Source organism: Salmo trutta, chromosome 14, assembly GCF_901001165.1.
Source record: "Salmo trutta chromosome 14, fSalTru1.1, whole genome shotgun sequence".
In the NCBI taxonomy this organism is placed as follows: Eukaryota; Metazoa; Chordata; class Actinopteri; order Salmoniformes; family Salmonidae; genus Salmo; species Salmo trutta.
In genome coordinates, this window is record NC_042970.1 from 57,140,769 (window position 1) to 57,156,657 (window position 15,889).

At 41.1% G+C, this 15,889-nt stretch overlaps 1 protein-coding gene across 1 annotated transcript; it reads right to left on the reverse strand.

Moving 5' to 3' along the window:
• Positions 1-1,532: 1,532 nt before the first annotated feature.
• Positions 1,533-5,044, reverse strand: LOC115208424 (mitochondrial import receptor subunit TOM34). The gene is made up of 8 exons (XM_029776478.1): positions 4,833-5,044; positions 4,471-4,610; positions 4,187-4,283; positions 3,216-3,368; positions 2,911-3,062; positions 2,609-2,756; positions 2,310-2,436; positions 1,533-2,215 (listed from the first exon to the last, which is right to left on the reverse strand). Exons 2-8 carry the CDS (start codon positions 4,598-4,600, stop codon positions 2,114-2,116), a joined length of 909 nt encoding a protein of 302 aa, XP_029632338.1. The 5' UTR covers positions 4,601-4,610; positions 4,833-5,044; the 3' UTR covers positions 1,533-2,113.
• Positions 5,045-15,889: the final 10,845 nt, after the last annotated feature.

Sequence of the window (15,889 nt, forward strand, 5' to 3'; positions counted from 1 at the left end):
CTCCTATCTGTCATATTTTTAATCTGAGCCTAGAGGAAAGTGTCTGTCCTCAGGCCTGGAGGGAAGCTAAAGTAATTCCACTACCCAGGAGTGGTAAAGTGGCCTTTACTGGCTCTAACAGCAGACCTATAAGCTTGCTGCAAACTGTTGGGAAAAAAATTGTTTGACCAAATACAAGGATATTTCTCTGTAAACAAATTAACAAGACTTTCAGCATGCTTATAGAGAAGGGCACTCAACATGTACTGCACTGACACAAATGACTGATGATTGGTTGAAAGAAATTGATAATTAGATTGTTGGAGCTCTACTGTTAGATTTCAGTGCATCCTTTGATATTATTGACCATAAGTTGTTGTTGAAAAAACTTGTGTTATGGCTTTTCAACCTCTGCCATATCGTGGATTCAGAGCAATCTATCTAATAGAACTCAAAGGATTTTCTTTAATGGAAGCTTCTCTAATGTCAAGCTCTCTAGGCCCTCTACTCTTTTCTATTTTTACCAATGGCCTGCCACTGGCATTAAACAAAGCTTGTGTCCCCATGTATGCTGATGATTCAACCATATACACATCAGCAACCACAGCTAATGAAGTCACTGAAACCCTTAACAAAGAGTTAGTCTGTTTTGGAATGAGTGGCCAGTAATAAACTGGTCCTGATCATCTCTAAAACTAAGATCATTGTATTTGGTACAAATCATTCAAGTTCTAGACCTCAGGTGAATCTGGTAATGAATGGTGTGGCTGTTGAACAAGTTGAGGAAACTAAATTACTTGGCGTTACTTTAGATTGTAAACTGTCAAGATCAAAACATATAGATTCAATGGTTGTAAAGATGGGGAGAGGTCTGTCCGTAATAAAGAGATGCTCTGCTTTTTTGACACCACACTCCAAAAACCAAGTTCTGCAGGCTCTAGTTTTGTCTAATCTTGATTATTGTCCAGTCGTGTGGGCCAGTGCTGCAAGGAAAGACCTAGTTAAGCTGCAGCTGGCCCAGAGAGCGGCACATTTTGCTCTTCATTGTAAATCAGAGGGCTGATATAAATACTATGCATGCCAGTCTCTCTTGTATTTATATCAGCCCTCTGACTTACAATGAAGAGCAAAATGTGCAGTTTGAGGAGAGACTGACTGCATCACTTCTTTTCATAAGAAACATGTTTCTGTTGGAAATCCCAAATTCTCAACTTACCCCACCAGACATACCACCAGGGGCCTTTTCACAGTCCCCAAATCCAGAACAAATTCAAGAAAGCATGCAATATTATATAGAGCCCTTATTTCTTGAACTTCCTTCCATCTCATATTGCACAAATAAAATGCAAACCTTGTTTCAAGAAAACACCTCTCCCCTATTTGACCTAGATATTTAGTGTGTATGCATTGATATGTAGGCTACACGTGCCTTTCAAAACATTTATATAGTTCTGTCCTTGTCTATTGATGTTCTGTATTATGTCATGTTTCATGTTTTGTGTGGACCCCAGGAAGAGTAGATGGGGATCCTAATAAAATACCAAACCAATATGTAATTTTGTTATTTGGGTGAATTATCCCTTTAATTACAACAGTCATTTTATTGATCACGACATGACTAAGATAAATGAAACATGTTTATCGAACAATCTCTTATTATACTAGTGGAAATACAGTACAGATGTATAGTCCTTGTTATTAAACAATTGTTGAATGCTATATTTCCAGTTTCATGCAGTGATTGTATGATGTATATGAAAGCTAAATATGCAATGCATTAACTGGGCTTCCTCTTTAGTAGTCACAGCAATACTCCAACTTGAGTGGGTTTAACAGATACTTATTTTTTTACAACCAAATCTAAAACAATTGTAATGTAAATTTCATGTCACAGAAGGGTCCAGACACCTTTTTTTCTGATTTCACTTGTTTTAGAGAAACACTTACCCCAAAGAGAAAATCACTTCCACATCAAAAATAGAGATTTGGTTGTAAAAAAAGAACTTCTACTTTAAGTTAAGAGGCCAGGAAATAGATAGGAAAAACTGCTTCTGTGAGTAAATACAGGCACTTCAGGCATGTACACCAGGTCAGCATAGGGTCCTTCACATCCACAGGCATCTGAATCACAAGCTCACTTTTTATTTTGCACTTTCAGCAGTAAATTCTGTGCTGCTGTGTTCTTTGGCTCAACCTTCAGCAAGATGTTGAGATCTTCAACGCAAGCTTTGTAGTCCTGAAGGGAAAAATTAACACAAATCAAACAAAATGCTAAAACAGGTACATACAATGTATACAGTGGATTTTTTGTTCATCGGAAAGTCTCTCACTTTCAGCTCCTTGTGTGCTTGAGCTTGTCTGTACAGTGCCTTGATATTAGCGGAGTCGAGCTGCAGGGCCTCTTCACAATCTCGCACTACCTCCTTGTACATCTTTACAGAGAGGTAGCAGAGTGCCCTATTCAGTACAAAGGTACAAATTAGTCCCCATATAGGAATTATGCACATCCCAAGCCTGACAGGAGCTGGGCAATTTTACAGGATTATATGACAATGCAGAGATGGGAATACAACTCCCATACAAGGTTTCTTTGGTATTTGTCTACATACCAGACAGACATAAGCCTCACCTATTTGTGTACGTTGTGATTTCTGAGGGATTGTGTTTGAGGCTCTGAGTGTATTTCTCTATGGCTTTCTTGTACTCTGATTTTTTCACTAGTGCATTGCCTTCCTCTTTCAGGCATAGGGCTTTTTTAATGGCATCCTCTCCTGGGACTGAAAAAAAAAATTGACATCTTATTTCTGGGACTACTATTTCTGTACACTTGTGTCTATATATGTTACAGGTTGTGCAAAGAAGATTATTAACAGTTTTCTGTTTCTATTCATATTTGGACAGCAAAACCAGACAATCATATGAAAGACAAACCAGATGTATATTTTTCTCTGGTGCATTTGTGTTGTGCCATTTGGCATGTTGCCTGAGAAAAGTTTTCTTTGACGGCCATTGGAACAATGGGAATGGGTGGGAGCTTCTCTCGCCATGAGTGTCCATCCACCTCTGTCAGACACTTTGTCATTCTGGAAGGAAAAGGGGTTATCCAGTTGTACACAATTCCACCATCTTGATTATGTCCACTACGCATGAGATGGAGAAGTTTTCAGAAGTTAAAGGACTTGAAGGCTTTTAGTGAACAAAAATAAGTTCAAATGGATACGTGCAACATGTTATACCTGTTGGTACCATCTTGGGCTGCAGGTATGTGACAGTCTATCTGTAAGGCCGTCTTGTAATCCACGTAGGCTAATCTGTATCTCTCAAGGGCTTCATACGCTGCACCCCGGCGAAGGAGAGGCTTGATGCCAAACGGAACCAAGTCAAGAGAGCTAGAATATAAAAAATGTTTTAGGTACGAGTGTTGCTGCAGTAGTATGTACAAAAAAATACAGAACCTATTCAACAGCACACAAAGTAATGAGCTACTTGGGAAAAGATGCTGTTGATATGTTTTAGTTAAAAGTGTTACTTCAGCAGTATGAACCACCTGTAGCCCTCGATCATGACTCTCAGTTCCATTACATTACACATAAAAATCATTGGATGAAGGTGTTTTCTGTAGGGGGGAGTTTTGTTAAGAGCCACGACGCTCTGTCTTAACATTAACACGCATTGCTTGCAGTACGGTTTTGGAAGAATAAAGACCTTTCATATCGGCGAGAATTAATAATAATAAAAAAAAGGTTAAATTGATACACACCTTTATAGGGTTAGGCTTCCCACAGCCATATTTCCATGTCACAGCTCTTGTTTAAAGAAAACAGATGGGAAAACAGAGTGGACTACCTGTGATAATTAGCTATCTGTGTCTCTGAACACCTGCGTGTAAACAGAAGATAGACACCACAAACGTGTTGTCACTGAAAAATATTGTGCAACTGTTAAACCCGGTTAAAAGTGTACTGTATTTTGCATTTGTGAAATTATTTTTAGTTGAGGGATTTACGTTTCTAGAACCGTACTGCAGTAGAGAATCGATTCACGTTTTGATGGAGTACCCTTTAAACAAAACATGTAAGGTCCTTGGACTAAGGAGTAACATTGTGCACCTTTAGTCCAATATTGGGCTAGAACTACCTGTAGAGCAGAAGATCTAGGTCTGCGTGGCCTACCACAAAACATCATGTCTACAATGTAGGCTACTTACACTGTGCAGTCCTTCACACACTCCCCACAATTTCCATCCTTCAGATAACTGGCTGCACGGTTAGAATACAGGATACTAAGATCCTCTGAATTCTTTCCTGCAAATTAATTTACAGTGGTAACAATCTATCAGAACATGGAAAGCTTGTGCTGGTTTCAGAAAACTTGTCTTAATTTATGCACAATATAAAAACACACGTAGTTAGATCAGAGAAAACACTAGATTCTAATCTAGAATATTGAGCCAATTATTCTGACTGGTTAGCTGACTAGTTAGCTGCCTACCTGACCTCTCCACTTCTTTGATCGCCTGGCTGTAAAGACAGACAGCCTCCCCATACTGTCCAGTTTTAAAGCATTCGTTGCCTGCTTTTTTCAACTCTGTCCAAGACGGGGAACGACGCTTATGTGGCATATTTGATTTGCTGTAACAAGAGACACAAGAAAGGTTAGCTAGCTAACGTTAGCTTGCTAGCTAGCCAATTTTTACAAACCAAAACAACTTATTATCCATTCTAAACTGAGCCAGCCGGCAAATTAGCTACATACTTACCTTGCAAAATGAATATAATTGTATAAATATGTCTGGCTAGCTAGTTAATTCCTTAGAAGTGGTTAGCCAGCAGCTAGCCTATGTGTCGACTTACCAATTACTGAATGTAATGTTGATAGCTGGGCAAACTGTTGGTTGTGTAGCTATCTATACTCTTCTGTACTGTACTCGTCTGCAAATCGTCTAACTAACAAATAACGTAGAACGTAAAACCAAGATCTTAAACAATCTAGCTAGATGCGTAAAATGTGTCTTTATGCACGCTAACCAACATCAGCGTGTCATCAGCAACAATAAAGAACTTCCGGGTAACGTAATTTTGAAACATTTCTAAATAAAAGCCCTCCACTTAATAGTAGAAACTTGTCAATGACCTGTATTATTCATGATCTATAAAAAAATTATAGTTTAAACATTAACAATGATTCATATGTGTTCCTATTTAAGTGACATTTGCATAGAATGTGGGTTTTAATATATGTTCCATGTTCCAAGTTCGAATTCGTAGACGAGTGAGTAAACCCCCTCTACCATCAGTCCTATTAGCCAACGTGCTATAAATAGAAGACAAATTGTGCAAGCTACTTTTATGTCTGTTATAGATTATGGGGATATTATCTACATGCATGCTACGGCATCCACACTTAAATCGCTGGATGCTACTTATCATTGCGCATTTAGGTTTATTATGGGTGCTAGCTACAGAAATCACCACTGTGTTTTATATCAAAAAGTGGGTTGGACTTCGCTGTCCATGAGACGAGAACAACATGCTCTCGTGTTTGTCTATAAAGCACTTCTGAGTAAACTACCTTCTTATTTATCATCACTCATCAACATTAGAATTATAATTCCTAAAACTAGGTCTGAAGCACGGATTACACTTGAGGCCCATGCGAATTCCACAGAGTTGGGTATGGCTGCCTTTTCCTGTTACACTCCTTGCCTATGGAATAGCCTGCAGACTAAACTTAAACTTGAGACTCTTGTCCATTTTAAACATTTATTGGAGGATTTTTATTTTTGTATTGCTTGTAACTGCTGTGTTCCTTGTTGAAATAAAGGTATAATAATAATAAAAATGTGCAACCAGAGGAAAAAAAACTCTAGACCACCTTTACTCCACACACATGTTTTTTTATTTTGATTCCATTGGCCACAATGCGATTCACTGTATATGGAGCACATTGATTAAAATTTGATTTGTTTGTCACTGGCCTACACACAATACCCCATAATGTCATGGGGGAATAATATTTGTAAAAATGTTTACTAATTCATTAAAAATGAAAATCTGAAATGTCTTGAGTCAATAAGTATTCAACCCCTTTGTTATGGCATGCCGAAATAAGTTCAGGAGTAAAAAATGTGCTTAACAAGTCATGCAAGTTGCATGGAATCACTCTTTGTGCAATAATGGTGTTTAACATGATGTTTGAAAGACTACCTCATCTCTGTACCCCACACATACAATTATCTGTAAGGTCCCTCATTCGAGCAGTGAGATTCAACCACAAAGACCAGGGAGGTTTTCCAATGTCTCACAAAGAAGGGGACCTAGACATTGAATATCCCTTTGAGCATAGCATGGTGAAGTTATTAATTACACTTTGGATGGTGTATCAATACACCCAGTCACTACAACTATGCAGGCGTCCTTCCTAACTCAGTTGCCGGAGAGGAAGGAAACCGCTCAGGGATATCACCATGAGGCCAATGGTGACTTTAAAACAGTTACAGAATTGAATGGCTGTGCTAGTTTTCTCCTGAGGATGGATGAACAACATTGTAGTTACTCCACAATTCTAATCTAAATGACAGTGAAACGAAGGAAGCCTGTACAGGATAAAAATATTCCAAAACATGCATCCTGTTTGCAAGAAAGCACTAAAGTAATACTGTAAAAAATGTGGCAAAGCAATTCACTTTTTGTCCTAAATATAAAGTGTCATGTTTGGGGCAAATCCAATGCAACACATTACTGAGTATCACTCTCCATATTTCAAGCTATGTGGTGGCTGCATCATATTATGGGCATGCTTGTAATCGTTAAGGACTGGGTAGTTTTTCCAGATAAAAAATAAACAGAATTGAGCTTAGCACAGGCAAAATCCTAGAGGAAAACCTGGTTTAGTCTGCTTTCCACCAGACACTGGGAGATGAATTCACCTTTCAGCAGGACTATAAGCTTAAACACAAGGCCAAATCTACACTGGAGTTGCTTACCAAGAATACAGTGAATGATTCTGAGTCTCCGAGTTACAATTTTGACTTAAATCTACAGCCACACACTATTGTTCAGCACACAGTATTATTCAGAGCCCCATGAAATAACATCATATATAGATTCTACAGATCTTACTAAGTATTCCCAACCACACTTTTACATTGGCACATAGAATAGCATATTCCTCTCTCTATAAGCCAATATGTAATTTATAGTCCTACAGTGTATTGCATTGGGACCAATGGAATGGGTGGAGTAGAAAGGCCTGCTGGGTATTTAGACCCCTGGCATCCAAGAAATAACACCATATATAGATCAATTGGGTCTGTAGAATATTATGTTCTTTACATTCATTTACTTAAGCTCCAACAATTTCTCAGTGTGCTCTACCATATAATATTATGTATCTTATATAAAGTAGTAATTCGCTTTAGTTTAGAAAGTGTTTTTTTAAACATTCTTTTCACATTATGCGTTATGCAAAGCTGAAAAAATTATTGATTTCGCATTGTATCATAGAAAGAGCGTTTTACCGCAGACCTTTATTTTGAAGGCAAAATCGAAAAACCGGAAGTGATAATGTTGCTGCTGGGACACTAATGTTGCATTCATGACGCTAATCTAACCAACCACCAGCCTCTTTTCAGAAGCAAGTTCACTTCTGTTCTGGGAAAGGAGGCGCAGGCTATCTCAAGAACATGTACTTGCTCAAGTAGGTTCTTGTATGGTGTTAGATTTCATTTTCGGTTCTTCCTTTCGTTGGACATGGGCTTGCCTCATTTCTATTTGAAGATCAGGCTGGATGACCAGTAACCCATCCAGTGTCACTCTCACCAGCAGCCTAGAGTCACATGTAGCTAAAATCCTTAACAGAAAAACACAGAACAGTTTGTCCTTGAAATTAAACAGTTAAAAAGAGAGTTTCTATTGGAGAAATTCTAGGTAGGTCCCTCCCCATTCCGTTCGCTTCCGTTTAAGAAACGTTTTGCAACAAAATATGCGTAATGAATACGCCCCAGCTGTCATACTTTCTCTCAATTACTTTCTCCACTGCTCATGAGGCCACTCAGGGTTCTGGGGCCAATCACTTGAACCACACTGCTGTTAGTAGGCCTATCAGTCAAGGAAAAGTATGTAAGTCCTTTTTTACATTGGTTGAAGTACTTTACATCATGACAATAACCCAGGGTTATGTCTAGAAATGATACAGCGTTTGTCAAATTGATTTCAAAAGTTTTTTATTTTAGTTAACACTTTTCCTAACCTGAACCTAATAATCCTAACTTGCTACATTAATTATCCTAACCTGCTGTGTAAGTTCTCCTAAACCTGCTACGAAAAGTCAAATTTGACTAAAGCTGTATTATAGACAAAACCATAACACAGCCCTGCGCCATATACCCAGCCTAAAGAGCAAGCAGAAGCAGGTGGCAAGCAAAAACTACATGGAAGGAATATATGGGTTGTTCCACAAATTGAGTGCCTTTTGGGACCCTTTGATATTTTAAGTAGAAATTGTGCACAAGTATTACATTTTAAAAGAGGTTATATTAAGTGCCCTTTAGACCACATGGTCTTAGGGGGCCTGGCCCGCCCACCCTACCGTTCCTCCTTTCCCATCCTAAATAAAATGTAGAAATATTAATAATTTATTTGATGAAGACACGCACAGACAGAAAGACTCATCAATCTAAAGCCTCCGAGTGAGCAAAACAGCACCCCTCTGTCTCAGTATATGTTGTCCATGTATCTGATGCTGTCTAGACCAAAAGAGTATGGCATGTCATGTTCCTTTTAGTCAGACAGTATCAGATACATGGGCTACATATAGCAAGACAGAGGGGCACTGTTTCATTTGCTCAGAAGCTTTTACTGGTGAGATAGTGTCAGCAGAGAGGAAGAGTGCTCACTCTGATCAAAATCTGTCCAGAATAAGCCCAATGCGTTTCTATGGGCTTAATATGCAGACCTAAACTTGTCCCCTGCCTTCCCTTCTTTGGGATGACTCCCATTGTTAGGGCGGAGACATGATCATATACCAATCTCTGGTTTCACACAGCCAATTGGAAAGGAAAGTTGGCGTGTGCACAGTGCACTGTTCGGATGCCGGTAAATTGATGTTTTGCCATAATTACATAATTACTCCTGTCTAAATAAAATCATTCAAAATACTATACCAGAGAGCATGACTTAGCCACAGAGGATCATTAGCTTCTTTAAAAAAGAGCTGTGGATTGTTTCAAATTTACGGAAGTCCATATGATAAAAATAAATATCCCTCGTTATTTCGAGATTACGACTTATTTATCTCATGATCACTACATAACAAATGTTGTTTTGTCGAGATTACAAGAAAATCAAAAGTACAATGCATCATCCCTTCATTTGTTCAGATGTACATTAACCACAAATATATATATATATATATATATATATATATATATATATATATATATATATATATATATATATATACACCACCGGTCAAATGTTTTATAACACCTACTCATTCAAGGGTTTTTCTTTATTTTTACTATTTTCTACATTGTAGAATAATAGTGAAGACATCAAAACTATGAAATAACACACATGGAATCACGTAGTATCCGAAAAAGTTTTAAACAAATCAAAATACATTTTATGTTTGAGATTCTTCAAAGTAGCCACCCTTTGTCTTGATGACAGCTTTGCACGCTCTTCGCATTCTCTCAACCAGCTTCACCTGGAATCCTTTTCCAACATTCTTGAAGGAGTTCCCACATATGCTGAGCACACGTTGGCTGCTTTTTCTTCACTCTGCAGTCCAACTCATCCCAAACCATCTCAATTGGGTTGAGGTCAGGTGATTGTGGAATAGCCCTTACACAGCCTGGAGGTGTGTTTTGGGTCATTGTCCTGTTGAAAAACAAATGATAGTCCTACTAAGCGCAAACCAGATGATATGGTGTAACGCTGAAGAATGCTGTGGTAGCCATGCTGGTTAATTGTGCCTTGAATTCTAAATGAATCACTGACAGTGTCACCAGCAAAGCACCCCCACACAATCACACCTCCTCCTCCATGCTTCACAGTGGGAACCACACATGTGGAGATCATCCGTTCACCTACTCTGCGTCTCAAAAAGACACGGCAGTTGGAACCAAAAATCTCAAATAGGGAGTCATCAGACCAAAGGACAGATTTCCACCGGTCTAATGTCCATTGCTCGTGTTTCTTGGCCCCCGCAAGTCTCTTCTTCTTATTTGTGTCCTTTAGTAGTGGTTTCTTAGCAGTAATTCAACCATGAAGGCCTGATTCACGCAGTCTCCTCTGAACAGTTGAAGTTGAGATGTGTCTGTTACTTGAAATCTGTGAAGCATTTATTTGGTCTGCAATCTGAGGTGCAGTTAACTCTAATTAACTTATCCTCTGTAGCAGAGGTCACTCTGGGTCTTCCTTTCCTGTGGCGGTCCTCATGAGAGCCAGTTTCATCATATCGCTTGATGGTTTTTGCGACTTCACAAAGTTCTTGAAATTTTCCGGATTGACTGACCTTCATGTCTTAAAGTAATGATGGATTGTCATTTCTCTTTGCTTATTTGAGCTGTTTTTGTCATAATATGGACTTGGTATTTTACCAAATAAGGCTATCTTCTGTGTACCCATACCTTGTCACAACACAACTGATTGGCTCAAACGCATTAAGAAGGAAAGGAATTCCACAAATTAACTTTTAACAAGGCACACCTGTTAATTGAAATGAATTTCACACCTGCTCCTGTGTGTCCACTATTTGGATTCTTGGATTAATCTTTGAAAAGCGCTAAAAATACATAAAAACTTCTATCAATGCAATTATCAACCAGTTTCCCTATATCACTGACTTCTGACCAATCTTTCCTTATCTCTACCAAGGTTCGATCAACAAGCTATGCGAGGGTGGGGGAGTTGAAATATGCCTTGCATGGCTACACAAGTATATTGCTAGCTGAAGTATCTGCCTTCTTAACAACACTATCAACAAAGCAGGTCCTACAGGCCCTAGTTTTCTTGCAAACACAGTTCACTATTTTATATTTCGTTTTATATGTAATGTGGGTGCTTTGGTGTGTTTGAACCCCAGCTGCCTAGGCAGCAGCTAATGGGGATCCCTAATAAATTCAAATATTAAAAGTAGTTAAACCTACGCCCGGTTTGTAATTATACAAGGAACAAACATAACATGGTGTCAGATTGGTAGTCACTATGAAGAGAGAGAAAAAAGAAAGGATTAACTCTGCAAATTTCCACGACGAAAATGGAACATTCTGTTACAAGTGACGTGAGTAGTCGAAGATGCTAGCTAGCAAGAGCGATGCCAACGAGCCGCAGCATTGAGAGTGACAGCAGTGAGAACAGGGCTGCTGCATTGGAATCTGTTGATGAGCAACTTACCGAAGTAAGAGAAATTGAAACTGTACCTGTTCCCTGAGTGTTTCCCTTCATGGATAGGCTTAGTCCTCCTACTCCTATGCAGTTAATAGACAATCTAGCTGACAATTGGAAACGTTTAACAGGCAGAGATTCAATATCTACCTAGCAGCCAGTGGAGCAGGGGGAGATGATGACAAATTGAAAGAGGATGCATTGGACATTTACAATTGTTTTCAGCTAGACGAGGCAAACTTGACATTGACTGTACTCATGGCTACATTTTAGGAGTACTTAATACCAAACCCTGCATATGGAAAATAGTGTAACAACTGTGGGAAAAGGAATCATTTCTCAAAATGCTGCAAAGCTGAGGCTACAAAGAAAAAGGTTCACACAGTCAAAGAGGAGACTGAAGAGTTATTTGTTGATTCTGTGGAAATATACAATGCAGTTAAAGCTGAATAGATTGTGCCATTGACTGTGAATTAAACTATAATAACCTTCAAGCTCGATACTGGACCTCAGGTAAACCTGTTGTCGCTGGATGACTAAAAACAATGAAAGTGAAGAGCAAAATACACCCTGTGAAAATCAAGGTTACTGGTTATACTGGGGAGCACGTACCAGTCAAAGGAAAGCACAGCTGTTGATCATGGAAAAGAGTGTACAGCCTATCCGAGGAATCAGCTCAATTTAGTGAAGAGTGTATGTTGTGACATCACAGACTGAAAATGACCAAGAATGCCTACTGACTGAGTACGAGGACGTGTTTGAGGGTCTCGGATGTTTACCTGAAGAACACAAAATATATACTGATGACAAAATTACTCCAGTTGTGTATGCATGCAGAAAAATTCTATTTGCACTGAGGAAAAAGCTCAAGGGGGAACTCGGACGCGTGGAAAAGTTGGACGTCATCACAAAAATGGATGAACTTACAGATTGGGTAAGCTCACTGGTTATTGGCTTGAAAAAGAATGGCAATCTCAGGATATGTCTAGACTTGAGAGATCTCAACAAAGCTATCAAGCAAGAGCATTTGAAGTTGCCAACCAGAGAAGAGATAATGTCACAGTTTGCTGGAGCAAAGTGGTTCAGTAAGCTTGATGCCTCATCAGGATTCTGGCAAATGAAGCTAGAGGATGCAAGCTCAAGGCTATGCACATTCAACACACCTGAGGGCAAGTACAGATTTCTGTGTCTACCATATGGGATTCGCTCAGCGCCAGAGGTCTACCACAAAACAATCCACATGATTTGGAGCACATTCCAGGAGTAGAGACCATGATGGACAACATCATCGTCTGTGGGTCCACAAAAGAAAAACACAACGCGAGAGTAAGACAAGTGCCGGACCTGACACGGAAAGTCAACCTGAAATTAAGCAAAGACAAATGCGAGTTTGGTGTGAAAACACTTCCCTTCGTGGAAGATGTACTTTCAGAGGATGGTGTCAAACCAGACCCAAGGAAAACATCAGTAATCAAAAACATGGAGTGCCCGGAGATGAATGACGACGTGAGACTCTTCATGGGCATGATCACCTACCTTGCAAAGTTCATACCTCAACTGTCAGCACAGTCCGCTCCACTCAGATGTCTTCTGGAACAGAAAAACGGATGGGAATGGTCCCATGAGAGCAGGCAAACTGCTTCAAAAACCTGAAGAAGAAAATCACAGAAGAGCCAGTGCTGAGGTTCTATGATCCAGAGAAAAGCACAAGGATTTCTGCAGATGCATCATAGGTTGGCCTGGGAGCAGTTCTTCTGCAACAGCATGATGACACATGGCAAACTGTCGCTTATGCGCCCAGAGCCTTGACAGGTGCAGAAACAAGGTGTGCACAAATAGAGCACAAGTGTTTGAGTAACTAAATTAGCCAGCTGCATTTTCTAGCTAAGAAACATTAAGTGAAACTGAAACAATTAGAATCTCTCACTCTTTCTTGCTTCTCCTTCAATTAATTTGTTCAAAACTGTTCAACTATTATCTTTCTCTCTCTTTGAGTCAACTATTCACCACATTTTATGCACTGCAGTGCTAGCTAACTGTAGCTTATGCTTTCAGTACTAGATTCATTCACTGATCCCTTGATTGGGTGGACAACATGTCAGTTCATGCTGCAAGAGCTCTGATAGGTTGGAGGACGTCCTCCGGAAGTTGTCATAATTACTGTGTAAGTCTATGGAAGGGGGTAAGAACAACGAGCCTCCTAGGTTTTGCATTGAAGCCAATGTACCAAGAGGAGGACGGAAGCTAGCTGTTCTCCAGCTACACCATGATGCTACCCTACAGAATGCTGTTGAGGCTACTTGTAAGACCTTCAGTGCAAAACAGTCTTAATCAATTATTTGGTGACGTGAATATATTTAGTATAGTTTTATCTAAAAAGGATAACTTTTTTAATGTTTCAGAGGATAGTCCCCCCTTCCTCCTCTGAGGAGCCTCCACGGATTACTGCACATTTCCAACAAGAAGAGTATAACCCCCTCACTTCAAATCTTATTAAATAATCCCAGGAGAACATGTATGACCTCATCAGGTGGACGCTTAAACATTACACTGCACAACTGATCATGACCTGGGGCTGTCACACCCTGATCTGTTTCACTTGTCCTTGTGATTGTCTCTACCCCCTCCAGGTGTCGCTTATTATCCCCGGTGTATATATCCCTGTGTTTCCTCTCTCTCTGTGCCAGTTCATCTTGTTTGCCAAGTTAACCAGCAGTTTTCCTTGCTCCTATTTTTTCCCAGTCTCTTTTGGTTCTAGTCTTCCTGTTTTGACCCTTGCCTGTCCTGACTCCGAACTCGCCTGCCTGACTGTTCTGTCTTCGAGCCTGCCTATCACTTTGTACTGTTTGGACTCTGATCTTGTTACTGAACCCCTGCCTGCCCTGACCTCGAGACTGCCTTTCGTCTGGTACTGTTTTGGACTCTGACCCGGTTTATCAACTCTCGCCTGTCCCCGACCTACCTTTTGCCTACCCCTTGGATTAATAAATATTGACGCTCAACCATCTGCTTCCTGTGTCTGCATTTGGGTCCCCCCTTGTGTCCTTATAGTACTAACTTGACATGACAGACCCAGCAGACTCTTCTCAGTTCTGCCACGGGACTCTCCCCTTTCGAGTGCTCCATGGGGTATCAGCCTCCACTCTTCCCTGAACAAAAGCAGGAGGTCAGCGTACCCTTGACCCAGATGTTTGTCGACGTACCTGAAGAAGAGCTAGGGCGGCTATTCTCAAGACCAACTCCAGGTATCGTCAACAAGCTGACCGTCGCCGGACCCCAGCTCCTCGCTATCGCATTGGGCAGAGGGTATGGCTGCCCACACGGGACCTGCCCCTTCGGGTAGAGTCCCGCAAACTGTCCCCTCATTTCATTGGTCCTTTTCCCATCTCCAGAGTCCTGAGTTACACTGTCCGTTTTGTGTTGCCCCGTACCCTCCGTATTCACCCTACCTTCCATGTGTCTAAGATTAAGCCTGTGTATCACTGTTCTTTGTCTTCTGTCCCCAGCCCCCCCCCCCTCCTCGTGCCATAGATGGCCATCCGGCCTACACGGTAAAACATCTCCTGGGTGTTCGACCACGGGGAAGGGATTTCCAGTACCTGGTTGACTGGGAGGGTTAGGCTCTACAACATTCGCAGAGTACGACCCTGCCTCACACAGGAAGCGGCGCAGGTCCTAATCCAGGCACTTGTCATCTCCCGTCTGGATTACTGCAACTCGCTGTTGGCTGGGCTCCCTGCCTGTGCCATTAAACCCCTACAACTCATCCAGAACGCCGCAGCCCGTCTGGTGTTCAACCTTCCCAAGTTCTCTCACGTCACCCCGCTCCTCTGCTCTCTCCACTGGCTTCCAGTTGAAGCTCGCATCCGCTACAAGACCATGGTGCTTGCCTACGGAGCTGTGAGGGGAACAGCACCTCCGTACCTTCAGGCTCTGATCAGGCCCTACACCCAAACAAGGGCACTGCGTTCATCCACCTCTGGCCTGCTCGCCTCCCTACCTCTGAGGAAGCACAGTTCCCGCTCAGCCCAGTCAAAACTGTTCGCTGCTCTGGCACCCCAATGGTGGAACAAGCTCCCTCACGACGCCAGGACAGCGGAGTCAATCACCACCTTCCGGAGACGCCTGAAACCCCACCTCTTTAAGGAATACCTAGGATAGGATAAAGTAATCCTTCTAACCCTCCCCCCCTTAAAAGATTTAGATGCACTATTGTAAAGTGGTTGTTCCACTGGATATCATAAGGTGAATGCACCAATTTGTAAGTCGCACTGGATAAGAGCGTCTGCTAAATGACTTAAATGTAAATGTAAATGTTACGGCCAGGAGGAGAGGTGCTGGGTTCCCACTAGAGACGTCCTGGATCCAGCCCTCATCACCGACTTCCACCACCGACACCCCGGTCAACCAGGTATGTGCCCATGTAGGACGCTAGGTGGCATCCCTAAGGGGGGTACTGTCACACCCTGATCTGTTTCACCTGTCCTTGTTATTGTCTCCACCCCCTCCAGGCGTCGCTT